Source organism: Stereum hirsutum (assembly GCF_000264905.1).
Source record: "Stereum hirsutum FP-91666 SS1 unplaced genomic scaffold STEHIscaffold_24, whole genome shotgun sequence".
Taxonomy (NCBI): domain Eukaryota; kingdom Fungi; phylum Basidiomycota; class Agaricomycetes; order Russulales; family Stereaceae; genus Stereum; species Stereum hirsutum.
This window is the reverse complement of record NW_006763154.1, coordinates 305,357-332,779: the sequence shown is the minus strand read 5'-3', so window position 1 is coordinate 332,779 and position 27,423 is coordinate 305,357. Positions and strand designations below refer to the sequence as shown.

At 52.4% G+C, this 27,423-nt stretch overlaps 9 protein-coding genes across 9 annotated transcripts; 2 read left to right on the top strand and 7 right to left on the bottom strand.

The window, feature by feature from the left end:
• Positions 1-334: 334 nt before the first annotated feature.
• Positions 335-3,583, top strand: STEHIDRAFT_163508 (uncharacterized protein; the record flags this gene model as incomplete). Its single annotated transcript, XM_007311193.1, has 3 exons — positions 335-467; positions 718-1,281; positions 1,356-3,583. 3 exons carry the CDS (start codon positions 335-337, stop codon positions 3,581-3,583), a joined length of 2,925 nt encoding a protein of 974 aa, XP_007311255.1.
• A 1,432-nt stretch (positions 3,584-5,015) lies between these two features.
• Positions 5,016-5,824, bottom strand: STEHIDRAFT_163507 (uncharacterized protein; the record flags this gene model as incomplete). The annotated part of the gene is made up of 4 exons (XM_007311192.1): positions 5,016-5,175; positions 5,246-5,322; positions 5,402-5,568; positions 5,650-5,824. The coding sequence occupies 4 exons, from the start codon at positions 5,822-5,824 to the stop codon at positions 5,016-5,018; spliced, it is 579 nt and encodes a 192-aa protein (XP_007311254.1).
• Positions 5,825-7,762: 1,938 nt separating this feature from the next.
• Positions 7,763-9,800, bottom strand: STEHIDRAFT_126372 (uncharacterized protein). The gene is made up of 8 exons (XM_007311191.1): positions 9,472-9,800; positions 9,310-9,402; positions 9,150-9,232; positions 8,958-9,081; positions 8,686-8,880; positions 8,377-8,620; positions 8,275-8,315; positions 7,763-8,215 (listed from the first exon to the last, which is right to left on the bottom strand). Exons 1-8 carry the CDS (start codon positions 9,740-9,742, stop codon positions 7,965-7,967), a joined length of 1,302 nt encoding a protein of 433 aa, XP_007311253.1. The 5' UTR covers positions 9,743-9,800; the 3' UTR covers positions 7,763-7,964.
• Positions 9,801-10,444: 644 nt separating this feature from the next.
• STEHIDRAFT_69149 (uncharacterized protein) lies at positions 10,445-10,812 on the bottom strand (the record flags this gene model as incomplete). The annotated part of the gene is made up of 2 exons (XM_007311114.1): positions 10,445-10,573; positions 10,639-10,812. Coding segments are annotated over 2 exons (303 nt in total), but the record flags the coding sequence as incomplete, so codon positions are not given.
• Positions 10,813-15,756: 4,944 nt separating this feature from the next.
• Positions 15,757-17,335, bottom strand: STEHIDRAFT_106119 (uncharacterized protein; the record flags this gene model as incomplete). Its single annotated transcript, XM_007311190.1, has 4 exons — positions 16,804-17,335; positions 16,505-16,739; positions 16,348-16,438; positions 15,757-16,295 (listed from the first exon to the last, which is right to left on the bottom strand). Exons 1-4 carry the CDS (start codon positions 17,025-17,027, stop codon positions 15,757-15,759), a joined length of 1,089 nt encoding a protein of 362 aa, XP_007311252.1. The 5' UTR covers positions 17,028-17,335.
• A 1,840-nt stretch (positions 17,336-19,175) lies between these two features.
• Positions 19,176-20,781, bottom strand: STEHIDRAFT_69107 (glycoside hydrolase family 71 protein; the record flags this gene model as incomplete). Its single annotated transcript, XM_007311109.1, has 6 exons — positions 19,176-19,529; positions 19,585-19,778; positions 19,849-20,030; positions 20,090-20,474; positions 20,542-20,623; positions 20,701-20,781. The coding sequence occupies 6 exons, from the start codon at positions 20,779-20,781 to the stop codon at positions 19,176-19,178; spliced, it is 1,278 nt and encodes a 425-aa protein (XP_007311171.1).
• Positions 20,782-22,301: 1,520 nt separating this feature from the next.
• Positions 22,302-23,391, bottom strand: STEHIDRAFT_163502 (uncharacterized protein; the record flags this gene model as incomplete). The annotated part of the gene is made up of 4 exons (XM_007311189.1): positions 22,302-22,483; positions 22,550-23,041; positions 23,098-23,112; positions 23,169-23,391. The coding sequence occupies 4 exons, from the start codon at positions 23,389-23,391 to the stop codon at positions 22,302-22,304; spliced, it is 912 nt and encodes a 303-aa protein (XP_007311251.1).
• Positions 23,392-24,366: 975 nt separating this feature from the next.
• On the bottom strand, positions 24,367-24,767 carry STEHIDRAFT_69109 (uncharacterized protein; the record flags this gene model as incomplete). Its single annotated transcript, XM_007311110.1, has 3 exons — positions 24,367-24,493; positions 24,553-24,595; positions 24,668-24,767. Coding segments are annotated over 3 exons (270 nt in total), but the record flags the coding sequence as incomplete, so codon positions are not given.
• A 206-nt stretch (positions 24,768-24,973) lies between these two features.
• On the top strand, positions 24,974-26,424 carry STEHIDRAFT_173019 (ubiquitin-conjugating enzyme). Its single transcript, XM_007311188.1, has 6 exons — positions 24,974-25,132; positions 25,211-25,222; positions 25,342-25,456; positions 25,607-25,702; positions 25,781-25,816; positions 25,948-26,424. Exons 1-6 carry the CDS (start codon positions 25,118-25,120, stop codon positions 26,121-26,123), a joined length of 450 nt encoding a protein of 149 aa, XP_007311250.1. The 5' UTR covers positions 24,974-25,117; the 3' UTR covers positions 26,124-26,424.
• Positions 26,425-27,423: the final 999 nt, after the last annotated feature.

The following is a 27,423-nucleotide window of genomic DNA, read 5'->3' as shown; positions in this document are numbered from 1 at the left end:
GGGGGGTGAATGAATGAGGGGATCAAAGCGTCTTCAGGGAGGGCAGGATGGTGTTGATCTCGACGCTCCGATGCCGCGAGCCGTATTGTATCGCGTAGTGGAGATATTGGTCTGGCGTCCACCCGCCAATAATCCCACAGTCTGGTGATTGCACACGTCGTTCATTCAGATGCGGATCAGTTATGTGTATGCGTTGAACCCGATCCCGATCCCGATGTCGATGTCGATGGACGAGTTGGGGGTAGTTTGGGCGGTGTGGCGCCCCCCCCCCTGTCCTAGCAGATCATCGTTCACCAGAGTCGACTACTTCAAACATACAGTCAAACCCGAATCAATGTCTGTGCATGAGTTATGCGGTCGTGACGGAACCCCTGTCGACGTCGATGAACGAGTTAGGTTAGCTTGGGCGATGTGCCGTCGCACCCCCTCTCATGAAGGATTGACCTTCACCAGAGTCGGAGGGAGTGGTGAATACGCACTGGGATCGACATATGAATTGTATGGCTGTGGTGGACTAACTGTGCCCTTTGATGTTGTTGTCGAGTCCTGTAGATGTGTTCTGTACGCTGGGCGTGGTACTTATACCCTAAACGGTCGTCTCGTCTCGACGATCTTCGTCTTGATCTCTTCATTTTACACTTTTACATTTTTTTCTATCCTATTCTATTCTTATACTCCAATGATCGCAACACGAACTAACCTACGACGATCCTACAGCCAAACAACCCCGCCCCGATCCCGATCCCGATACCTCCCCCGCCGACGACGACGACGATGTCCTCCCCACCGTCCGCACAGGCTACTTCCGCCTCCCCACCCCAGGCGCTTCTACATCCACATCCTCCAACGGAAACGCAATCGCCTCGTCTTCGAAACTCGTCTCTAACTCTACGAGATCGAAATCGAAATCGAAATCAAGTATGGGTCCGCCGCTCATGCCCACCACCGGCACTGGCACGGGCACCGGTAGACATCGACCGCGGCCTTCTATAAGTACGAATTTCGATACGGCCAACACCACTACCATGACCTCAGCTGCAACCTCCGCCACCACATCCATATCAGATGAATACGGTCCCCGGCCCTCTACGCCTTCTCCGCCGCACTCTCCCCATCTCGCACCCCAGGCAGAACCCATCCCAAACCCAATGCCAATGATCAGAAAAGCGAAAGCAGCGCTCGATCTCTCAAAGCAATACGCAGCGGAAAAGATGAGACAGGAACGGGAGAGGAAGATGGAGGAGGAGAGGATTAAGCGGAGGAGGGGTCGGGGGAGGGTTGGTGGGCATGGTCTTGGGTTAGGGTCGGGATTAGGTGGGGGAGGAGGAGGGGGAGGAGGGGGGGTTAAAGCTGAGGTGCTTGGACTGGGGGCGGGGGTGGGGGGTTGGAGGAGGGGAAGAGGGGGAAGGGGAAGGGGAGGGAGAGGGGGAGGGATGGGAGGGAGAGGGAGAGGGATAGGGAGGAAATGATGGGATCGAGGGAGAGGGAGAGGGACGCGGTAAGAGAGGGGGGGAGGGAGAAAGTAAGGACGGAGAGAACAGAGAGCGCAGAGGCGTATCTTGATTCGGTTTCGGTTTCTCGGAGACGGTCTGCTGGTGGTTTCGTCACACCCATCGAGGACACTAACACCACGTCGACGAGATTATTCGCCGGTGGAGGGGAACGCCGCAGACGCTCGTACACCACCACCACCACCAACGCACAACTTCAACAACCTCAACAACAGCAATATTCACCACCGAGCGCAAGTCCGCAATACAGTCATTCCCCCTCGAGCACGATCGCGACGCCCGCACGGTCCGAACCGGACGCGGATGGGGATATCGATATGGATTTTGAGGTGTTGGCGCGGTATCACCAGGACGCGCTGGCGCAATATCAAGACCGAGAGAAAGACCAGGATCGGGATCAGGAGCGGAATACATTCGCGATGGACGCGCAGAATCCGTTCGAGATGGACATCGATGCCGAAATGTTCGATAACGGCCGACGACCGACCTCGGTGCATTCTGCGTTCGAGTTCCCCACCACCACGACGGCCGGCAACACGACCACCGGCAATGGGAACGGGAACGGGAACGGGAATGGTGGACAACCGACGGGGAGCGCACCGACTGCGAGTCAGAGCCCGCAGCTTGTTAAATCGCTGTCGCAGCCTCAGCCTGGGCCGAGTGGAGGCGGGGGTGGGGGTGCTTTCGGTAGTCCTTTCGGCGGTGGAGGCGCTTTCAGTGGAAGTCCTTTCGGTGGAGGTGCCTTCGGCGGCGGCGGCGGCGGCGGCGGTGGGAGTGGTGCAGGATTGCAGTTCCGCTCGCCCTTCACACCACCGCGTTCGCAGGGCGCTGGGTCATTTGGAGAGGGAGGTGGAGGTCCACCAAAGACACCGACGCCGCCTGAGGTTCCGTTCGCGTTTGCGGTGGGGTCGGGGCTGGGGATGGTTGGATCTTCGAAGCGCAAGATGGGAGGGGGCGGTTCGACGTCTGGCTTGGGCTCTGGTTCCGGCTCTGGCTCTGGCTCGAATTCGGGCGCGGGAGGAGGAGGAGGAGGTGCGGGCACGGCGACTAAAACGCGAAGGGTCTCCATCGCGGGTGCGGGCGCGTCAAGGCAACCGTACGCCCGTCCACACCAAACACATTCGCGTACACATTCGAAATCGCCGACGAGGCCGTTTGCGGTGCCGTCTGCTTCGCCGACGTTGAAGCCTGTGTATACGACTGGGCGGGCGGGTTCTTCTTCCACTATCACCGGCAACAACGGCGCTACCAACATCGGTAGCAATGGCAGTGGAAGCAACGGGAGCGGGAACGGAAACGGCACGAGCGTCTCACCCCCGAACCCCCCGGCACCAAGACCCACACAGACGCGGGCATTGGGCATGCGTCCGATCTCTTCGGTGTCGGCGTTTGGGGTGTCGTCGCAGAGACCTGGTGTGAATGGGAGCGGGGGCTCGAGTGGAGGGAATGGGAATGGGGGTGGCGGAGGGGGAGGGGGAGGAGGGGGTACGTCGTATAGGATTCCGGGGTTCAAGGCTCCTAGGCCTAGGAATCTGAATGGAGTGACTGGTTCGACGTCGACTTTGATGGGTATGGGTACGGGTACGACGACGAGAGCACCAGCACCAGCACCGGCCGCTCTGCCTCGAGCGCCGACGCCACCGCCGAAGTCGATGGGCATGGGCAAGTCGTTCGCTTCGACGTCGACGAAACCTGTATATGTCCCGGTTCCGATTCCGGTCAAGAAGGATACTTCGTCATCGTCACGGAAGAGGAGGTCACCCTCTGTAGAATCTGACGTGATCGTGATTTCGGACAACGAAGACGATAACGATAACGCGGATCGGGACGACGGAGGTGATCTGGGCGGGGAGGCGGCGGGGGCGGCAGATTCGAGCGTGGATTACGATGTGTCGTTCGGGGTGGATATGGACGTGCTAGATGCGGCGATGACGGATATAGAGTCGCAGTTCGAGAGCTTCACGGGGACGGGGACGAGGAGCGGGACGGGGACGGTGGCGAGTACGGGTGGGACGGGGTCGTATAGGACGTGTAGTGGGGGCGGGGGGAGGAGCGTGTCGCCGGAGTATTGATGTGGGGATAGAGGTTGAGTTTTTCCTGGTCTTGGTCTTTTTTGACATTTCTCTTTTTCGTTGTGTGTATATTCTTGCTTTTTTTGGTACCGTGCCTGAGCCTGGACAGTGTCTCGGTTTTATTTTGGGCCTTTCTCTCCCTCCCTCTTGCTGTGCATATATCGATATCGATATCCCCGCCCCGCCCCTCTACCGAGTGCCCTTTTCTTCTGCTCTCTTGTTCTCGTTTCCGTGGTCTGCTCTGTTTTTCTCTTTTCTTCCTTATTTCTTTTTCTTGCGTGCGTGCGTATCTTATCCTCTCCTCAGCGTCCGAGTCTCTTTGCACGAGTCGTTCCTGGTCTTTAGTTTCTTAGTTCTTAGCTCTTAGTCCTTATAGTCCCTAGTCCCTAGTCTCTAGTCTCTCCATCCATCTGATGCCGTGATCCTTGATGTTTTATTACTGTAAAGATATGTCTCCTTCCCTCTGCCACCAGTCCGTCGCGGTCCGCATAGGCGACACCGCGCACTCACTTCCCTCCCTCCCTCTCTATATCGCACTCGCACTGGTCCGATACGATCTACATATATGATGACGACTCTGAATCATGACCCCCATCCCATCCCGCCCGGTTATCTATAGCTAGTTACTGTACATTTGGTACGATTGATCTCTCTTCCCTCTCACGCGTATGTGATGTGATGTGATGCCCAGTGTATATACATATACATATTCTGTATCTGCTATGTATCTCTATTTTTTGCCACTCGTTTTTTGGTCTTGTGTGATGTGTTGTGTGAGTTGATGCATGTGAGGCTCGAAGTGCTCATGAAGATTGACTCTGAATCTCGGATGGAGAAAGGAAGGAGAGGCGTCGGGCCACCCGGGTCGGCGCATGAGTCGGGGGATACCGGGAGTGAACTTGTTCGTTCCACAACATTCGAGTCCGAGTCGGGACGGGCAAGTTGAGTGTGATAAGTGTGGCCCGTTTCGATTTCGAGCCGGACGGTGGTTCCATCTCAATTACTACCATTTTGGCCCTGAATCTTGCATTGGTTGGTGCTTATTCTGTTTTACTGGTTCGAGCCACAGAGCTGGCCGAAAGAAGAGATTGTGGAGATGATGGCTAGTTCGTGCCATAGGACCGTCACGGTATGAATATGGGCAAATTGAGGATGCTCACTCTGAACGATTCATGGGTTTTAGTTTGCGCATATGTCCCGCGAAGACTTTATCTCCGTCACACACGATCGAGTAAACCAGGAACAACGTTGTCATGCACGAGTAGTACGAAATAAGCACAAATAACCAACAAACGACCAGAAATATCACGTTGCACAAACGTAGCCACATAAAATCGTGAATCTATCTCCACATTTATCCTCCAGCTCGTCAGCATGGCGAAAGGTAGAGGAGAACGGACGGGCAGTAGCTCGAAGGATACTGCGATTTGACTCAGAGGATGGCGAGGATGTTGAGTAAGACGGTGAAGTCGAGGCCGTGGAGGATGACGACGACGGGGGCAAGGATGAGGACGAGGTTGAGCTTGATGTTGACGGAGACGTCGACGCTCACGAGGGCGAGGATGGCGTTGAGCAGGCCGCCGAGGGAGATGCTGTGAAAGAGGGATAGGGTGTCGTCAGTTATGTTTGGTTATCGCGACATAGAGAGAAGGGGGGACGTACTCGATGTCGGCGAAGACGTTGATAATGGTAACGTCGCCGTTGAGCCCCTTGATGCGGTTGATTGGGTCGATGAGAGCCTGTCGGTAAAACCAGCTCGTGAGTGAACAATTGACTCGACGGACTTCGTAAACATAGTAAATTAAAGGTAAAACTGACCACGATGAGTGCATTGATGCTGACAGAGATGTCGTTGGCAGAATCGCCCTGCCACTGGTCAGGGCCGTACCCTTTGACAGTCGTGGTGGCGAGATCGATCTTAACCTTGATGTCGGCCACGATGGGACCGAGGACGTCGAGGGTCACGTCAGCAGCGACGAGAGCATCTGGAAAGAACCGATTTATTGGTTAATAAGTTTCAAGAAGAAAAAGTGGAGCGTTAACAAGAGGGGAGGCATCAAACATACTGAGCTTGCCGATGTCAACGTCGACGTCAGCTTTTACGCTGGCGAGAAGAGCCAAGACGTCCTCGCCACCGTGCTTTGCAACTGCGTTAGCAGGAGCAGGAGTGGGGATAGCGGAAACGGCGGCAACGCCGAACGCGAGAGTGGCGAAGACGACTTTGGTGAAAGAGAACAACATGGCGGAAATGTGGGATAGGCTGAGGAAGTGAGGTGGTAAGGACGGAGGTGGTCAAGGACTCTGAGGTGTGAGGCAGAAAGCGCTGTATACCTGAGAGGTAAGGAAAGTGAGGATGAACCTGCCAGGCTTTTATAGATGAAACGAGAAAATAATATATTGCCGTAGACACAGCCCAGACAAAACAGCACATATTGCATGACGCACATGCACTGGTCATACAGGGACGATGGCAGGTTGTTGGGGGCCGTGGTCGTATAATTCGACACTGTGAGCCTGCGCACGTTGACGCAAGACGGGCGTTCTTGCACATCATGGACCAAATGGAGGCAAGCAAGGAGCCTCTCTGCATCACCTGCAAGAACGAAGGAAGAATATGGATTCATCACCGCGGAAATTACAACACGAGTTCATCAGTTGTTACGCATGCTCAGGCAAGCGCACATTGGCCTTCATGGGGGTTTCTGTCCATATTTTTGCGGTTTTTGGAAGACGACTGAGAAGCAGGAAAGTGCGGGGAATCATTCCTGTAGAACGCCGTTGTTAGCTCTATACGACAACGCGTATTTCTGACTTTAAGTCTGGGCTATTCGTATGCTCAGAGGAATAATCAGTATGATATTAGGTTCCTGTGATGTGACACCGTGGACTAAACGGTCAGGAAAAGCATGTACCCGGCCTTCGTCAAGATGTTGGAGGTAACGCGGAACGAAATCTTCGGTGGTTCTATGGATTAATAAGTTTGTGGCCCCCTGGATGACCTGCCTTGATGCTGGCCAACACCGCGAAAAACATTCACAGCCGGCCATAATGGCAGAGTTCACAGACTCCGCGCGCCTTTCAACGCCATAACACCTTCCAATGAACACCGCTGAATGACATCACTACCGGAGAAATATCCTTGGCAAGCCGCTCTCTGACCGCGATGGCACCTAAGAATAACTCCCTTCTACTCGCCTGACTTGCTTGTCGTTTAGACGTTTGCCATGAATCTGGGACTAAAGCCGTGATGGCGGAGTCGCCGATCATAGAAAACCAGCAATGAACCAGGGAGTAGCGAAATGCAGCACCAAATATTCCAATTATGCACCATGTAAGGGATGGAATATAGAAGCAGTGAATGCGACATATACACAAGCGACGCCTCGTCTTCGAGAAAAATATCCGAAGCCGTTTTATAGACGAGCGCGGGAACAACGAGACAGGAACGTAACCGAAGGAGCCTTCGAATTATCCCACGTCAAGATAGCAAGGACACGACAGCGAGCACGAAAATGGCGAGGTCTGATGAGTGTCAAAATCGACGTATGTAAGGGTCGTAGAGCGGGAGAATGCTCTCATTCTCAATGGGTGCAGGGGACTCCACCCGTTCATCTATCAAGAAATACAGTCATTCTATGTGAGGCACGCCCTGTAGCATCTCGTATTCAGATGAATACAGAACAAGGTCTGCTGGACCCTTGTTGGATGAGTGCCTGCAACAACGAAAGATCGCAGAAATCTAGTTCACGCGTGTGTGGCAGATGGTATCGCACCAGCACCCGACTTAGAATGGGGTGAGCACGGTCGACAGAAAGGGCGTAAGTCCAGCTCGGATACACGTTCGTCTAGACTCTTTCGCGGGCTCCAAGCTCACTGTCCAGAAAAAGAAGTATGCACGGCGCAGGAGCCATCCACGGGATTTGATTATGGCTGTATGAGAAGAGACTGACCTAGAATCGAGCGTAGGGTCCACTTTCTCGAATCTTCTTTCGCCCCAACCTGAGCCTAACCAGGGATGTATGAGCAGATATCAACGATCAGCTATTGTATCTTATTTTCAAGGTGGACGCTACATACCATTCGCTCGATGCTGCACATATACATATCGAAGAGGCCTTAGTAATCGTATTTCATCCCACCTAATGTAAAAGAGCGTTAAGGTTTGAGTTCGAAAGAGGTCGGATGTGCGCCAGTTGGGAATCGACATCGGCATCATGGTCATCAGGTTGCCCGAATTCACACCCCGCCCGCCACGAGCTGAAAACCCAAGAATTGTCCGGGAGACTTCGGATGGGATCTGGAGACTACTGAGTTCCAAGACAATCGAGAGCATAAAGGACGCATCAGTTTCTCGAATCCTATATCATAACCAGCAATATGATCAACCATCCACCACGTTCCACCCCAGCCAACCCTCCGCTTTCATCTCATCCAAGAGTCTCACATCTCTGAACAGCACCGCGGGCGTCAACACACCGTTGATCATTCGATGCCCATTCCGCGAACGCAGCATAGTCAAGGCGCACTTGACAAAAAGTTTAGGCGTCGCAACATAACCTGGTTCAGGTCCGGTGATACGTCCGACAAGTGTTACATCAGGTGGACCAGTTATGGAGGATGTGTTCGAGTAACCTGTGAGAAGATCATGCATGGTCAATAATGACCAAGGAATGTTGGGGTCGACGACTTACCTTTGGCATAAAATGTTTCTGTGAACGAGGCTCCGGCAAGTCTGAGGCAAGATGGAATATGAGACACTCAACTAGTTGAATGACTGTAACTTAAGTACGCACTGCGCCGAGGTTGGGCCTTCTTTCGACGCTAATCCCGCAGTGAAGACCTTCGGATACTTCAAGAGCAGATTTCTGCCCCACGCTCTGCCGGTCAGGAACTGGAATATCGTGAAGTAGAAAACCAACAAAGCAAGGGCCCAAGTCGACTGGATAACGAGATATGCCGCGAAGTGGACGGGCGGAAGTACAGAAGAGCCTCCAACGTGAATGTCGAGAGATTGTGATAGTCGGACGACAGAAGGATCTGCACCACCATTGTTATTTAGCCAAGCTTGATACTACTAGCGAAAACGAGTATGCGGCGAGTACCTGCGAAGAAGTATCGGATGATCCACCCTTCGGTCCTAGGATCTTTCTTCACGCCTAAGGCTCCAAATTTGGCCTTGAAAGATCCAATAGCAGAAGGTTTCGGCCGCACTTTGGCAAGTGCTTTCCTGATACGACCAAGTTCCGTGCCACCGCTGCCAAACCCGAGGACAGCGGCTTCATATGTTGCATAGTGGACTGATGCAGAGGAGGTCAGCTGTTAGAGGGTGCAAGGCTCTTTCGCGCTGGGATATAGGTAAGGCCTGTCAACTTACTGGCAAAAGACGACTCGGTGTTCACGCGGAAGAAAGCCTCGATGGACGAGGGAGTGGCACCTCGCTCTAGCAAAGCTCGCTTCATCTCAAGGACACCTAGATCACATGGAACGGAGTCAAATGCCTGTGACGCAATAACCAGACTCGTTAACACCGCTAGGTCCATGAAGCTGATTGGAAGGAAAAACCTACGGCTGCATGCAAAATTGTGACGCCGGCCTCCACGGCTTTCTCATGGTACTCTAACGACATTCGCTCAATGAACTCTGGTTCACCTATATAAGCCAATATTTGAAACAAGAGATTTTGGCATCAGCACGAGCGCCGTCGTACAGGAGCAGGGTAAACATACCGCACAAATCCAGGTAGTCCGCACGCCCTTCGATGCATGCTCTGACGACAGGCTCTCCAAGATATCGATACGGGCCGACACAGTTCAGTACGACTGTACGGATTTATGAGTTGAAGTATGAAGAGCGTTCGCGAGGAAAGATTCATGGAAACACGCACTGACGTTTCGCTGAACGTGCCATCTCCAATAGTCCCTTCTCCGTCTTCACATCCGCAATGATTATATCCGGTTGAGGCACACTACTGTTGCTCGAGTACTTCTCCGCAATCTTCAAAAGTGACTGCTCATTTCGTCCTGCAAGGGCCCACGTAAAGTCAGGTGGAAGTCGAACGTGCTGAGCTATTTCTTCGAGGACGAAGCCAGCTGTGAAACCTGTGGCGCCAAAAATGACGAAGTCATACGCATTTGTAGCACGTTCTGTGGGCGTAGTCATGATTTAAAAGCTCAAGAAATTCGACGACGAAGGGTACGTTTGCGAACGGGAATGCAAACGAGGATGGACGGCGTCAGGGTAGGTAGTATGACTTGGCGGTGTCTGAGTTGTAAACAATCGCGTTCATGACCGGGTCAATTCGGCCCGGTCAGTGCTTGCACCAAAATTAATCGTGCCCAGCGCTGTGCCCAATCCACGTAGGGCCCCTTTCCCGACTTTTAGCGGCACAGTGCACAAGGATGTATCCAGGTATGGTAAAACGAAAGGGTTGGATCCAAGACCAATCTTAATATTCATTCGCAGGCATATATAATACAGGTAAAGAACGATGAACCCGCTTCGTATAAATAATGCTGGCCGTTCGTTTATCTCCACAGTCGAATTCACATCAATTCTATGTGCATCTCCATGTTTCCGGACCCGTAGCAACACAACTCACAAGGCTATAACGTGCCAGCCTCAAGGGCTTTGGAACATTCTACGCCAACTCTCATACTCCGAGTCCGGAGAGCCGACGTCGTCGCCACCATCGTTCTGTTCATCTTGACCGCCTGCACGGGGATTCCGTCTTGACGTACTTGGGCCGGCCTGCGGTGTACTATCTTGGCGTGCATGATCAGACCGGTGACGGATACGATCCTGGCGAGGGTCTCTGACGGTACCACGACAGACAGGACAAGTTCTCGCTCCTCGGAGCCATTGCTAGAGAAATAAGAAAATTGAGAGTGAGATATAACACAAGAGGAGAGCGTAGGCACGTACTGAGAGACAATCTTTGTGCAACCAGTGAGAGCAGCCTTCAAGCTTGGAGCACTGGTCTTCAGGCTGGTACTATGTATCACAGTAGAGTCAGATTGGCACAGACACCAGCAAGAGCGAGATAGAAAAGAACGTACATCGTCGAGACAGATTGGACACCGTTGATCACTGTCGCTGGTGGCCCATTGCTGGTAAGGGGCAGTAGGTAACGAAGAAATAACATTGTCGGGTGTACAACGCGGCTGCACGTCTCCAAGCGTCGCGGCCAGTGACAACAGGCTTTCATACGACGTGTCAAAGTCTTCGTCTCGCTATTTCGCGCATAGCCAAGCTGTGATCAGCATAGAAATCGTTAAAATGTGACGTCCGCGTACCATGAAATCACCCAGCCCACGGAACGGTCGTCTAAAGAGAGATGCGTTCCTATTCTCCCTTGCACCAACCCTACCGACCAATCGCTCCAAACTTTCGTAAGACACCGGAAGTCTATCTCTTATCCTCTCGGCATGAACACCGCTTGCCGCTGCTGAAGGCCTATTCGCCTCCCATCTGGTGGCCGCATGATAGCGGGACATCGAGGCAGACCTCCTGCTACTACCCACCCCCTCACTACCGAGGACAGATGACGCTCGAGCAGCCCTCAACCGCTCAAGGCGCTCTGTGAAGTCCTCAGGAGTCCGGGAAGGAGGACGATCAGGCCCTAATGCCCTTCGTCTTCCCGCTACGTAACTTTCCAAAATCCCCGCGTCAGCATGGGGAGAAGGCCTTGCCGTATCAGGTGCATTAGACGATAAATCTGCCGGTCGAGGGCGCCTACGGAAACGACCGTCTAGCAGACTTGGACTATCATCTTCGATACTACCCCAGAGTGCCGAATCGAGGGCGGACGACCTTTGTCTTTCCTCAGTCCTCTCTCTCGCGAAACGCTCGATAAGCTGCTGCTGACGTTCAGTGCTCAGCCCGTCCGATCTCAAAAGGGCAATAGCCCTCGTCAATCCCTCCTGTGCAGCGTCGATCGTCTCTCTGGCCGTGCTGGATCCGGAACTATTCGACGAGCTTGACGCCTGTGCTTCATCAGCGATTCTTGCAGCTTCGATCCTGGGCCTCCTCGCAAATATACCATGCAATTGACTCCGCCCACTCGACTCTGCGGCTGTATGAGATGTAAGGTGTCCGTGATGATCAAGGCGGTGGTGATGGCGATGAAGAGCAGATGAAGAGCCTGGTCCAAGAGCATGCGATGTAGGCAAAAGCGTACGTTGGCGGGTTGGGAGCGGAAGGTCGAGGGGTCGTCGAGTAATTGATGGATGGAGAGGGACGTCTGGTGGTGCATGCGGGGTATCGGTTCTAAACAAGTCGTTCCGAGCGTTTCTACGTTCTTCCTGAGATGTCAAGTTCAAACTATCTGACCTCGTTGTCGAGGAAGGGGTGGATCCTCTGGCATCGCTCAGAAATCTTGACTAAAGCATTGAAAGCCAATCAGTCAGCAACGCGAAGATGTTTTCAGTGCACCGAACAACTCACAGCCTGTTGATTAACTCTCCAAGGCACGGTAGGCCAGTCCTCCCTATCGCTATCTCTCTCGAACCTGAGTGGTGGCAAGGAAGGAGCCGGAGGAGGTTGAGGTCGGGGCATAGGTGTTGGCCGACTCGGGCGAGCAGGGTTAGCTGCCTCTTGCGATCCACTCGTAGAGGCTTCTCTTTCCGAAAGAGACTCCAAGTGACTGATCCTTGACCTTAGCCTCTCAATCTCGACAATCCTGTTCAAAGTCGCTCTGAGAGGTCCATCGTGGTACGCGTCCGGATCGATGTTACTATACGGTGAGGGTGGCACATCGCGTCCACGGGCATCCGGGCGACTCGAACTAGCCTGAGGACCAGTGGTCTGGGTGCTGGTGGAAGTGGTGGGTATACGAGGAGAGAAGTCATCGGCGAGCCCTAATGACGATGTAGTTGACGTGGGCTGCGCCATGTTCGCAGTTCTAAGCACCGGACTGGCAGCAAACACGCCTGGTCCCGGTAACTCTGCGTCGCTTCTCATACGGGCCCTCCTTCTTAACATTTCGGAGTCCCGGTCGGGCTCGGCATGTGGAATAGCAGAATCGGCGTCGAGGAACATGGATGGAGGGAACGGCGAAGGCGACCTCGGCAAAGGCAACACGAGGGTCTCTGATCGTTCGGGGCGCGAAACGGTGGGGGTGGGTGCACCCATTCTGGAAAGCCTAGAAGTGAACGCAGGTCCTGGAGCCGCATGATTACCGCTCAGGGGATCAGCGGCAGGTGGAGGTGACCGTGAGGCGAACATTGCGGCCGCTTGGCTCGAGATGGGTACATCGTCCATGTTGACCCGGGATTCGGTAGCACGATGGGCAGTAAAGAAATCCATCCGCGACGTGACAGGCGGGTATTCGTAGGTGCGAGGTAGGTGCAGATAAGTTTCTCCCTCTCGAGAACGGTCGGGCCCATGAAATGGGTTCCGCCACTCAAAAAAGGACGGCCTGTTCGAAGAAGTGACGCTTGCGATCCTCTCCCTGTCCGTTTGCATATCCCTTTCGTGTTCCCGTTCACGTTCCCACATTCGGTCCTCCGACCGCTCTATGGGCCGCACACGCGTCCGATCTATACGATGGAACTCGTAAAAACTTGGCGGTCGTGAACGATCTGACTCTCTATCCAACAGTCTCTCTCGTGCCCTCTCCCATCGATCACGCGAAAAGTCTTCTCGCGTTCCCGATGGTCTCAGAGGACGATGAGGGGAAGAACGACCGTCCATATTGTTAATCTCAGCGGAGATGGTACGAAGTAGTGCTGAACGCCTGGCCGATAAATCAGGTCCAAGTTGTTGGGTGGATGGTCGATTCGATGACGGTGGTAGGCGAGGCGTAGGCATGTCTCTGTCCGTAGTTCGTTCGTTCAGGCCACGCATGCGTAGTGGCTGAGGTGAAGGCGGTCGCAACCGCGTAGCCTCACTAGAAGACCCTGAAATAAAATCTATCAGTGCGAGGACGAAGGAGGCTGTCTCATTACTTACCCGACATAAACTCAAGCCATTGACCTTGTAGGCCGACGCGTTGAATCTCAGGCAGAGAAGCTGGCCAGACTCATATGAGCAGGAAGACACTCAAAATGTAGTTGTAAGACTTACGAGCATTATTACGTGCAGCAGATGCGGTCGTGTGTGAAGCGGGCCCTGCGTAGGGGTCCATCCAGCTCGATTCATTCCCATGCCTCAGACTGGTGGTTGTCCAAAAATCGTCCGCATGTTCGAAAATCGGAGGGAATGCACGCATCGAAGACTCCTGAGGTTCGTGAACATCATGGTTTTGAGCGCCATGGCCATCGACTGCACTAAGCAGTGGCCGTTCCTCTTCTGGTATAAGTGAGGTGCCGTCTGGCGTGTCAGAGAAAATAGGCGTGAGGCTGTCCAGGTCGGATGCACTGAGAGAGTTAGGGTGAAAATATCCAGACAACAAATCGGAGGTCGAAGAGTGCGAAGTTCTGTCCCGTCGTCGTTCTGCGACCCGAAGACGCTCTCTGTCCACGCGGAGAACTTCTGGGAGGGCATTGTCATCTGCCTCGTTCTCCCTCGACCATTGAGATGGACCATCAGCGAAGAACTCCTCGAATGCATCGTCGTCGTCATTCCGGGTTAGGTCAGGTATGAGGGAGCTCCTTTGATTAGTGAAATATGGCGGTATAAGTGATTCGCGGGGCGAAAAAGTGGACGGTTCTTCCTGCGTGCGACGCGCCCAAGAGGGCAAGGGGCTACTGGTGCGAGATCCGTCGATGGGTGACGACGAGGACGTAGGTTCAAAATTTTCCAAGGAGCTCTGAAGGGCTAGTCTTGTGCGCCTTGCCTCCGCAGACGCAGCCAAGTACGACGATTGCCGGTCCAATAGCTCTTCTTCAAGACGCTGAAGCACGTTGTTTGGGCCACGATGTTGAGGCTGCGACGATGAGGACTCCGCTACAGCGGGATGAAGAGCTTGTATCAGAAAACTCGTTCATGGCGCACACATATATTACACTGTCATGATTTTGGCAAGAAAATACAGGCGAGACTATTTTCGAACAAAAGGACAATAACGTACCATCGCGGTCTGCAGACGTCAAGGGCCCAAACGCAGGAGAGTTGTCAAGCCTTCGACGCATAGCCTCCATGAAGGAGTCTCGAGGAGGCAAATTGAGCTCTCCGTTCGGAACCGGTGGTCTCTGCAACCTTTGGCTGCGTGCGCGAAAGCGCAGAATACTATTGTCCATCGCGGCCGGAGGACGTCTAGCGTCTGTTTCTGGAGGGCGGGGGTAAAGCCCAGAGTGTCCACGGATTTGAGCTCGATCAGGTGTTGGACGGGATGCGTTCGTCTCATCGTCATCAACAAGAAGACTGAGAGGTGGGAGTGTCGGTGGCGGTGTCATTGAGCGTGTTGGGGCGGTAGTGGGAGCTCGACGAAGGGTGGACATTTCACTCTCGAATGTGTTAAATCTCTCCATGGAAACCCTGAATTGTTCTCTGAATGTGACCGACGAGGCAGCGGGCAGTGAGGAGGTCGACGAAGCCGGAGGCTGTTCGGCAGTAGGCGAAGCATCGTGCATGAACACATCTTCTGAAAGTCTCGTGGGAAGCGTGATGTCGAGAGCAGGTGCTGTAGACGCCGGAATGGGCAAAGCACTCGAAGAAGTAACAGTCGTCTCGGGCACGTTGCTTGCTTGTCCTTGGGTAGACGGCAAGTTCGGGACTAACGCTTCGTTCGCTGTTCTGAAAGACTGTGCAGAGTCTGAGGAGCTTGTGCCACTAGCAGAGCCACTCCTTGCGCGTTTGTTTCTGTCACCATTGGTCTCAGTCGAAGAGCTGGAGCTGGCCTGTGTGCTGCTGCCGCTGGCAACGGACGATGGATCGACTGGGCTCTCTAGATCAAAGCCAAACTGGTCAAAAGAACGCTTGAAAGATGTCGTATTGCCTGGGAGAGATATCTGAAGCTGAGGGGGGTCGCCATTAGTAGGCATGGTGGTCGTTGGAAGCAAGAGGCGCGAGCGTGATCGATGTTGCCTTTCGCGCCTAGAAATGGTCCTAAACAGGAAAGCACGTAGTCAGCGCTTGAAGCGTGGCGGTGCCTCTACGCCACCTGAGACACTTCGAGTCCGAATCAGTCACGCCACTCGACACTACTCAAAACCGAGTCCTCGCTGGTACAGCTGAATTTCCACATCTCAAACATCGAACTCTGACAAGCTAGAGGCTAATATACAAGGACTAAACTACAGCAGACATTCCCGGTCCAGCAGAATCTCGTCCGTCTTCGAGAACATCCCCAGTACCTTCGCACAACGATCTTCTGCATCCCCATCCCTCTCAGCTCTATCATTTCGAGTCAGACCACTAGCAGGCCTAAATCCATGACGGACCCATCGGAAAAGGGCACCGTTAATGTACTGCGTCAAAGAGTAGCGAGTTTCTCCGGGACCAATGGCAGTATTGCCGTGGCTCACTGTGGCGGAAGGAAGAATGGCAGTACATCCGGGCGGGAACTCGATGATGAGTTTGAAGTCGTAGAGGACAAGGTGTGCGCCTTTTCGGAAGTCAAAGTGGCCACCATTAGTTATGGCGCACCACACGTGTGCGTCATTTTGTGAGTCTACGTGCTTGAAGGTAGAAGATGCAGGTCCCATGTTGGCAGTGAAAGTCGTGTAGACGGAGTGTGAGAAGGGCCGCTGGAGATCTTGATGGTGAGCTAAAAGCTCGTCAACCTGATCTGCACAGTGCGCATAGAGCTTTGGTGCATTATATCGGAACAAGGCTACCATGATTGAGTACATGAGGCGGAAAGAATGCATATCAAAGTAACACACCATCCTGGTGTCCGACTACGCGACGGACAGCCTCGCTATTCTTCAACTCTTCCACTATAGCTGGGTGCCGTTCACGAAGATTACCAGGAATCTATAAGTAATAGTAGATGTTAGCCATTTGTAGTGTGGTACGAAATGTGGGGACTGAGTGACGAACCTTTCGCCCATTGCCGTGCGTGATACCAGAGGACACAAGTGTATAATTTCCACGACGATGGTGCGTCTCTCCCCGCAAGAAGGACACATCCTCTTCACGGCGCAAACGTTCCATCAACGAGGACATGTCTTCGATTGCTGTATCCCATGATGGAGAACTCGCGTTTCGTGGAGCAGGACCTGTAAATATACCAGCGAGAAGGGTACCGTCGGGATCGACAACCCCGAGAGACGTGCTGAAGAGGCAGGCAGTGATATTGAACGATAGGAACACAAGGAGTTGGAGAAAAAGAAACATACCTTCCATCGTTGGGAATGTAGCGATAGCCCGGGCGTGACATGAGCGAGGCCAGAGTGGGGAGTGACTTCTCCGCCGGCCGGTGGCATCCAATGTCACCTCCAGGAGCGATAGAGATGTCGGCGACTTTGAAATCAGTGAGGACGATGACGGCGCCGTACCCAGAATTTCTCTTCGAGATCTGAGACTTGGTCTTGCGATTGACTCGGGCTGAGTGCTTGGCCATCTTCAGGTCGTGTACTTCCTTGCGATGGCCACGGAATCTAGCCTTGCGTTTATCCCGGCGACTCTGGACTTCATGCTGCACGAGACGGGCAGATGTTTGCCGCAGGAGAGTTTTGGTAGTGTTGGAGACTGGCTGAGAAGAGGAAGCATGAATGATGTCGGCTTCAGCAGGAGTAGACGATGGAGTTTCAAACTGCGAATCGCCTGGACCGAATTCTGGTGACTCAAACGAAAGGGGGGTGAGGGGGGACGGTGCATTGTAGATGGCCTCGACACGTCTGGTACGGTCGTCGTTGACTTTGATCGTATCCAGGAGTAGAGGGGCGATATTGAGCGAAGTTTCAACAAAATGTTCGAGGCGAGCGAAGTTGCGGCCGGTCCGTGTCTACAGGTGGGGATATCGTTTGTATTAGTATGCAAAGAAATACGAAAACGGGAAAAAAGCAGTAGAGGATTGATACTGAAGGATATAAGCTTACTGTGTGGAAATTGTAGGACATGTCGAGAGACAGGAAAACTGTGGGATCTGCCAGGACGGGTATGATCAGTGCAAATATATGGGGAGACAATAGAAAGGGCAAAAAGGTGGCAGGGCACAGGGTATGTCGAAGTGCGACTGCCCAATGCCTTGTCTATGCAGAAGGACGACAAAACACTCACTGGTTAGAAAACTGGAAAGCCGTTCAGTGCTTGTAGTTGCTTGCGCTGCGCGCAGTGGCCGGGACCTGCAAGGACGGGTATGGTCAGTGTAAATATATGTCGAGACAGTAGAAAACGCAAAGAGATGTCAAAGAAAGGGTATGTCGAAGTGCGACTGCCCAATGCCTTGTCCATGAAGAAGGACGATAGAATACTCACTGGTTAGAAAACTGGAAAGCCGTTCAGTGCTTGTAGTTGCTTGCGCAGTGGCCGGGACCTGCAAGGACGGGTATGGTCAGTGTAAATATATCGATGCAGCATAAAACGCCAGAAGTTGGCGGAGCAAAGGGTATGTCGAAGTGCGACTGCCCAAAGCTTTTTTTTATCGAAGGGAAAGGGGGAGGAGAACGACAGAAGACTCACTGGTTAGACGGAGACTGAGAGCAGCAGAGGTAGGGAAAAGGGTGAACGAGCACCCCTCATATATGAATCCATACCCATCAGACCCTGTCCAAAAATTAGGGTATAATTTAGCTCGCGGCGGTGACCGTGTCAATAGGCTCCACTGAGCCCTTACTTACGCCACATAAACTGGCAACAGCGGCAACCGAATTCAATGAGGATCGTCGCTACTGAGCCCGGGCCTCTGCCGAATAGTGTCTATGTTCTGCAGCCTACGTAGCCTATGACTTGTTCCAGGCATTCTGCTATCAGCCCACATGAGTATATGAGCGGCGACAACTCACATACACGATAACAAGTGAGCCTGGCAGGGAGAAGCTGAAAGACCGCACCGTCAAAGCGACACAACATTTTACCTGATCCATCATTGACACTGTTCAATAGGTTTATTCCGCTCTGGGCTTAAATCACTGACCTATGTAGCTTCAGGCCCACCCACTCACCGTGACTTCGAAAGGCATCTAGATCAACTCTATTTCGTTCTAGCTGTTTAGAGATATATATAGAAGCTAAGAACGTGAGCGAGAAGTTGGCGAGAAGGAAGATGCAAATCGGACGTGTCCTCAGGACTCGTAGTCATGGGCATGGTCTACGCAGCGCCCTATGTAAACGACCACGGAAAGACATCCAGTATGGTGGTGCAAAGGCATCCAGTATAGTGGTGCAAAGAGGAAACTCCGCCAGTAAAATATGGTACGCATGGATCCGGATGTAGCATGTGTGGCCCACGTTGCTTCACGCCACCTAGTACATCAGCTCACTCGTGAGCTTCTACTATCTGTGCTATAGTAGCATTTCTCTCGTTTGTGCTTACTCTCGGTTGTTATGAAAGGATACAGCTAGAGCATACAGCAATACTAGGTCCTATTCTATTCGAGCACTCAAGAAGATCTTAACCTACCTGACCGTTCCCGCGCACTGGCATAGACCGATCCAAGAAAATACATAGGAGAGTATAACAATAAATAGCATCTGCAGCCACAGCTAACCGACCATTTTGCCCTCGGTACTGACTCCCACCCATCGCCCCTCCAATTTCCTTGTATCTCTACTCAACAATTCCCACAAACGGATTGAAGTTATAGTCCGTACAACTTTGGCTGACTTCCACTGATCCGTATCCATCCTTGACCGTAGCCCCATTTCTGATGATCTGGATATACGGAATCTGATTATCCTCGGTCGGGAAAGGCACACTTCCCATAGTCACCGCGTTACCGCTTGCCGAAAACTCAGCATGCGAAGAGCCAATATCGAGGGAGATAGTGGCGTCGGAGGCGACCATGGCGAGCGCGAAGACCGAGTCGCCTGGGAAGTTAGCGTTGCGTGGGGCGGAGGTGGTCCCGCCGGTGCAGACGGCAGCTTTGGGGTTCTTGCGGTACCAGAAGACCACTTTGTCTTCCTGTTGGTGTGAACGAGTTATTTCATAGCCTTTACGATGAGTGGGAGACGCATACAGTGATAGTTGGCTGGACACCGTTCTTGTACCAGGAGATGTAATATTCTGCCACGTCTCTCCACGGTGCGTGGTCTTGACCGTCAACGTACGTGATCGTGCCGATGTTGATGTTCGAGAGGACGTCGGCGATGTAGTGCGATTCGCCATAATCGTTCCATGTAATAATTTCAACGATATCGGGTTGAATGTCGACTTTACAAAAAAAAACAATAAGACAATGGTGGAACGGACGTGGAACGGACGTGGAAGGAGAGCGACTCACTGGCCTGTTGCCACCTGTAGTTCCAAAGCGTATCGGAGTACTCAACCCAGTCCTGATCATCCGAAGTGTCCTTGTATTGCCAGGGAGAGACGCCCATGATGTAGGGTCCAGTTCTAGCAGAAATTGCCTGATGATATGCGACGTCTGTGTCGGTCGTCAGGTTTGCAAGAACATCTGCAGGCCTACATATCGGTGCAACAATCAATGTACGGATCTTGATCAACTTTTCAGATCCACTCACCAGGACCACCAGTTGAAGAATCCGTCAATAGAAGGGTACGTGCTCAACAATGAGCTTGCCAACGACGGATCTCTGTAAGTCGTGAAAGCTGGTGCCAACGAGATCGTAATCCCCTGGCTAGCCAAATCGCTCTTGAATCCACTCCAGAAGGAGTCAGTGGCGGTGCTCCCCGAGTCACCAGAGTACGTAGAAACGAGAACGTCGCCGTTCCACAAGTACTGCGCGGAGGAGGACGCGTGTGCCGAGACGATGTTGACCATGTCCGTGACGGACCAGGTGTAAGACATGTCAAAGGACATGAAGAGTTTGAAGTTTAGGGATTCGGCTGCGGCATAGGCGTCCACGAGCTTGTCGGTTTCATAGTCGTTGGCATTCATATTCAAAACTGCATAATTTAAGGAGCCCCGTCAGTTACTTAATATTGAGAGCGGGTAAATGAGTTCGATGCTTACCAAAACCGTCGATTCCAATCGATTGAGCTGTTGACATATCACTCTCCCAGTCGCTCTGTACGAAAGAGTAGGCTTCATCGAGCTGTCATTGTGAGTCAAAATAGCATCAGTATACATAGACCAGAATGAACTTGCATGAACAAGTTCAGAAGAACGCACCATCCAATGAGCAAATACATCCTTCCCATAGGCTGCTCTCGCAACAGAGAGCGCTCCAAGCAGTAAAGTCACGAATGACATGTCGATGCGGTGGAGTGTAGACGGGAAAGGAAGGAGGAATGGACCAATAAGTCCACCAGCTGCTTCGTGGCCGTATTTATACTCCCTGATCATGAGGTCTTAGAGGTCAGATACCCTCCAGGGGCGTCTCCAGAAATGAATGCGAATAGGATCACCGTCCAAGGAGGGGTTTACAAGCTCACAAGACCCATTTTAATATCAGATCCGCCGAGACATCGTCCTTTGGGCTTGAACGCACATCACCAAGGAGGTTTCACTACTTATTTCAGTAGCTTTTGCAGACACGGCGTGCGGATGCATCACCAACATCAAAGTTGGCCATATGCATAGCGCTTTGTCCACATGCAAAGATGGGGTTTCCGCTAGTTTCCGTCGGCCTGTACAGATCAGCTCAATTGCAGAATGTTCCGAGGCATCGGAGAGAAGAATGACTTCGAGTTGACTTCGTTTTAGAGGGCAGCGAACGAGCGATCTTTCTTTCCTGGCTGAGGGCTTGAACTTCAAGTCAACTTTAGAACACATGCATATGGTCAACATCATACGACCTTGATCATCTAGACGGCAGGTGTTGTGTATCAAAGGGGGAAACGTCGGCAGGCATAAGAAAAGAACATAAGGGGTCTTGAGTGTAAGAACCAAGAGACCATCGTGGTGCAAGCAAAAGGCGAACGTTCAGGTTCGTGTGTCGGCCGCCGTGGCTTTTGGCCTTTCACAGTTTCATGCTCCGCGACGGCTGTTGCCGAGTGGTAATCCTCTCGCCCGAGCTCGCACGGAAGACAAGGGGGCGTGCGTTGTACTCTATCCATCTCACAAACCGAAGTATTGTGCCGGTCATAAAGACAGCTTTCGCTTTCGAAGATTGCGAATTTGCAGCCTGCGTAGAACAGTGGAGAACCAGCGATATCTTTCACAACACCATTGAAAGTAAGATGTCGATCAGAAGGTTTCCAACTCATGAAGTTCAATGAAGGAAAGCTATGGTGCAAAGCATGCATGAGAACGGCGCAACAGAATACAAGAAGCCGTAACGGACATCGTAACTTTTTGATGGAACGGCGAGGAAAGGAAAGGTCTACAGTACAAGCCTGTTATCGCATGAATATTCTACGTGAACACAGGAGGCGAGTGTAACAGAGAGGAAGAAAGTATGGGGGCATGGAAGCAATGAGAAGTGTTGAAGGTCACGGTGACGAACATGACTGTACTACACGGTCAAATCAATGGTGCAGATTCGGTCAGAACAGACATCAGACCAGGAGACGAGGGGAGATGATCTTACACCACTGAACGCCGCGCTTGTGCCTACGTACGAGCCTCGATCTCCCTGTAAATCCACTGAAACGCGACATCTAGCCACTGGACCTCAGGAACTCCCGCCTCACGACACTTATCCCCAACGCTCCCCATCCATGTTTTCATGAGCTCATCACTGGCTACGCCACCCTCGATCAAAACCGACATATCAGGGAAGGCCACAGTCTCGAATACGTCGGATGCTCTCCATTGGTCGACAGGGGCCGCTATGGCGCTACGAGAGCGCTACGAGAGAAGATGGCGGTACCAGCCGCAAGCTCGGAGAGATTGAGGAAAGCGACGGCGGGCCACGCGGATTTGGCGGTCATGGTGATAGACTGGACGATGGAGAAGAGGCCGCGGGTGTAGGCCCCATATAAGGTGGATTGGATGAGCGCGGCCCATGATCCTGAACATAAAAAGTAGCAAGTAAGAATCACGCTACAAATAGTCGAATAAAGACACAAGGACTGACCTGCGACAGGGCCTAATTCGGAGAATCCAAGCATCCGTAGTAGTCCCAGCGCGGCTTGGCCGAGTATAAAGTTGCCCACGAAAATGCTGGCTCCGATGACGGCCACGATGGCCCCCGCAGCGATGTACGGATGTTCCACCCTGAACGAGTTCCATTGGACAATGGCATTGTGGACTTCGCTCGGGAGAGTGGCCATCAGGCAGTAGACAAAGTCTGTGACTGACTTGAGCATCTCCGTGAGTAGAGCCGTTACTTTCTCGATGACAGCCTCCAGGGCGCGACGGAGGTCACCGAGTGTGGGCCAGATGGCAAGATCGTCCGTAGGGCGTTTGTTGAGGCATTGAGTGTCGTATGAAGGATTGGTGATGTCGGAAAGGACGAATTGAGCGTCCACTGGCGTTCTTGACTGGTGCTCAACGTCATGGTCGTAGGGCATACGAATGTCAGAAATAGATTCGGCGTATCCCGTGGAGTAGGACTTGTGCTCCCGAACTTCAAAATATTGTCAACTCAATTGCTTAGATTAATGAGTGAATGCAAGAACGTACGAGCTTTGGAGGTTTCTGCATAAAAGGAACCAATGAGTACGAGCACGATGATGAGAGTTTAGGACGATGACCAGTCGGATTCCCACCAGAGATACGCGTAGTCTCGTCTTTGAACCATTCCCAGGTAGCGCCACCGAAACTCATCCCATCCCCAGCGCTCGCTACCTGCTGAACTGCAGCCACACGCTTCTCCATCACATCCTGTAGTTCCGGGACGTCTGCCAGCCCCGTCCCAATAGCGTACGACACCTGTTGGTCACCAGGGATGTTTTCATCCCGAAACCAGTCTTCCATGTCCTTGAACCACGCATCTCGGTTGTCATCCTCGAACTTTATAGCCCTCACCCGCTGAACGCGATAATCGCGAGCATGGGAGGGACAATACAGCCACCGCTCTGAGAGAAGCAGCGCATGTCAGGGAAGGGGGTCGTCGTTGTACGAGTACAAGGAGCGGCGTCCTCCTGTTGCTTCTTCAAGCGCTTATAAGGCTGCGGCTTCCGCCGTCTTTCATTTCGGGGTTGCGCCGAACCTTATAGGGCCCAGCATAAAAGTTCGTCTGAACAGTCTATTGACCATTCCGAGAGTGCAACAGGGGGCAAGTACAACGGGCTCCTCACGATAATGAAGCTAGTCGAACCCGCACGCTTGTCGCAGAGCCTGCCACAGTCTCTGGTGAATATTTAGGACTGGAGCTCGACATCCTTCTCCTTCGAAACTTTCTGAACCGCGATTTCCTCGACTTGACACTCTGGATGACGAGGGTGGCGCAGTCATGTCAGCCGCGCAACCTACATCCAGGTTTCATGACAGCCCGCCACTTTTTGAGGATTCATACTGCAAGAATCACTAACAAGGTAGCGAAACTAAACTGCGGTGGAGCCGGGCGCGTTCGACTGCCAGTGATATTGGGATGCCGCTGGCAGCCGAACACGCCTCCAGGCATTCATGGCTGATGAAATCGACCATATCATATACAGGAATAGCACACGGTCAATTGAGCTCAAAATCTGAGTGGACATATCTCCCAAGAGAAGGATTGTGGTCCAAGGTGCGGAACCCTTGTCATGATAACGGGATGAGCAGAATATCGACAAAGATTGTCATAAGCGACTCGTCGCAGAACATATGGGCGTCGGAAGATGCTTACCTAGAAAGCAAACTGTGTATACACTCGTTGCCCCAATCTAATGTTATGTTTCGTAGTAGTCTGCCACAGCCAACCTATAAAGCTTGATGGTGAGATTCGAGGCGATTACAGACTGGAATGACCTACAATTCTAAAGCGATCTCCGGCATGATGCGCTCGAAGAAATCCGGAATATCTTCTTTGGGGCCTGCACTCTCGTAGGTCGTCTTGTAAGACAGATACTCGACCAGCTTTTCCGCCACAGGTGCTCTGTCCGATAGAGGGCATTATGTTTGTATCTCGAAACGAGGAGAAACACTACATCCTACCGTGCGTTCACCTCGCAGGTCTTGGATGCCGCTTCACTGAAGCCTGTGAAGAGAGTCAGAATAGATGATCATGCCGATGTGAGAGTATGTAGTGCTGCTAGGACCCTGCACGTACTATCGTCACTCAACATATTCTTGAGAGTGCCACTGCGAAGGGCCACTTTTCGTTTCACCAAGAAAGAATAGCCATCTGGAGAGTGCACACGAACCCACTCTTCATCCCTATTCTTCGCATCTGTTTGCTGGAATGCGTTTGATAAGATCAATTCTCAGATGGGCTTTCGAAAGTACACACCTGCGTCGCGGACATGATAGTGAGGAGCAAGACTCGACGCGTCGCGGCCTGTGATTATATTCGCGTGTCTGACGTAAGCCTGGCTTCTGGGATCCCGTTGGCCCTCATCTGGGTGACTCTCAACCCGCTCTCCTTGTCTCTTCTCCCTTGATCTCTTCTCTGCTGCTCGACGCCTTATCGAACTCACGCGAGTACCTCCATACGGTCTACGGATCCATTACGATCTTACGCGACTAAGACAAACACAGAACAGTACGAGCACACGATACGATGTCTCTCCCCAAGGTGCGTCTGCGGTGTCTCTAATACATCCACAATCTCTGTACTCATCTCACCCTTTCTATACACATTCCAATTGCATAGCGAATTATTAAGGTATGTGGGCCGCTTGTGACCTTGCCTAACCTCGCTGACGCATAGCTTTCGCCTGTGGCGCTTCACGCCGACTCATCACGATTTCTCTACGCCTTGGTGGCGATTGCAAACATATCCAGGAAACAGAACGTCTGGTCGCGGACCCTGCTCCTGGCATCTCTGCAGCACCTCACGATGACAACCTGCGTTACTTCGATGTGTCTATCCAAGGGCCTGATGGAAGCCCTTTTGCTAGTGCGTATCTCTTCCACACGATTGAAGGGCCCCTGCGGATATCAGCCTCTGCTCTTCAATGTTCACTTCAATCCCTCTTCTTGTCGCCACCTTGAATATCGGACTGAATCCTCTTCCCCCGAATTCAATTCATGTGCGACGATATCCCAGACGGCATCTTCAAGCTCGAGCTCTTCCTGCCCGAAGAGTACCCCATGGCGCCACCCAAGGTCCGCTTCCTGACCAAGATCTACCACCCCAACATCGGTCTGTCTCCGAATCTTTCGCTGTTTACGGATACTGCCCTGTTATCTCGAGTGGGCAACTGACTTGGACGTCCAATAGATAAACTCGGACGAATTTGTTTGGACATTCTCAAAGGTACGCCCTTTATCACAACGCTAGTTGTCATTCTCTTCTGACTCTCTCGAAACATCTACATTCTTTTGCGACTCCTTTTATCAATACACTGTTTCTGTCTCATCGATCTTGCGTCCATTCGACTTCGCCAGACAAATGGTCACCCGCTCTACAAATCCGCACTGTCCTCCTCTCCATCCAGGCTCTCCTCAGCGCTCCCAACCCTGACGATCCGCTCGCAACTGATGTGGCGAAACACTACAAGGAGGACGAGAAGGATGCGCAGAGAGTCAGCAAGGAATGGACGGAGAAGTACGCGACTGCGTAGATGGTGGCGATTCGTAGTTGGCGAGTGGACGAGCGAACGGGGGTGTTCCGTTTACTGTGACGGTGGTGGACACGATGTCTTTGGTGGGCGGCTCAAGGGCTCTAGATTCGGTTGTGATGGTACATGTAGGGTATGTCTTGATGGTGGGTGTGCGTGTTGGATTATGGCTTGATTTCAATTCCGAACAGAGGTGTACGCTTGTTATTTTACACATATTCCCTTTCGACTACAGGATGAATCGTAACAATGAGGATTTGAAAATCGAATGTAAATCACACTCAAGTGGTTCCCCACTGTTTCCAGTAGATGACTGGCACTGCATACTTGTCGACCGAGCTACGTCGATAGGAAAGACGACGCGCAGACAAAAGTGTGGCAAGTTCTCCACATTGAAGATATTCCAGGGCGCGATCGCTTTAGGCTTCTTTTAGTTCAATTGCCGTAAAGGCTTTTTTGTCTTCTCGAGAATATCCAATTTTTATTGTTCAGCCAGAGATAGGCCCTAGGGGCCAGTGCCTACTGAAAGATTTATTGTGTTGTTGGAGCGTGGTGCCACCGGCGCCACGGTGACACAAGTTCTGGGTCCGACCGGCAATGCCGGCTTTTGCCGACCAGCCCTGACACTAACCGTGACACACCTGACACGCTTGACACCGCCTCACTACCAACCAAATTGAAGGCGAGCCCTCGTCAAGGACGACTTCGAGGTATACCGCGAAATCCACACTCTTCCAGGCCAGATGGCCAACCCTCATTCAGGATCCTCTGTGCGTAACCTTTCTCTTTTGAAGCGAATCCGTTTTACTTTACTTCGTGCGGCAGCGACAGCAGTTTTTTCACGGGGCTTTGCGCGATCAGACACGAAACTTACCCCGCCGGCGTCCATCACGACTCAACATTGATGTGCAGCCACTTCGGTCTATCCGTCGATGTTGAGGTTACAGACTCGCGGTGGACAAGCGTGCCCTTTGTGTTTGAGCGAGAGCATCGAGAACAAAGCGCATTCCAATTTGAAATTTATCGGGGACGGCCTCATTTTCAGCCTGTTCGGATTTATCCCGATTGGGGTTTCGACGTGTCGACACACGCCCAGCCGCGCGTTTGTGTCCTTGGGCCCTCGAGCTAGCCTTCGAGAAGTTTGAAATGCTTGCGCGTTGTCGCCGAGGAGCTTTTCATTCCAGCGGGGTGCCATATGTCATCGTTCGGGCTGCGGGTATGCCCCTTGACGCGGGTACATAAAGCTTAATGGGCCGCTGTCGATGCTCCACAAACGCTACTCTTCTTGAATCTATCCGCGCCG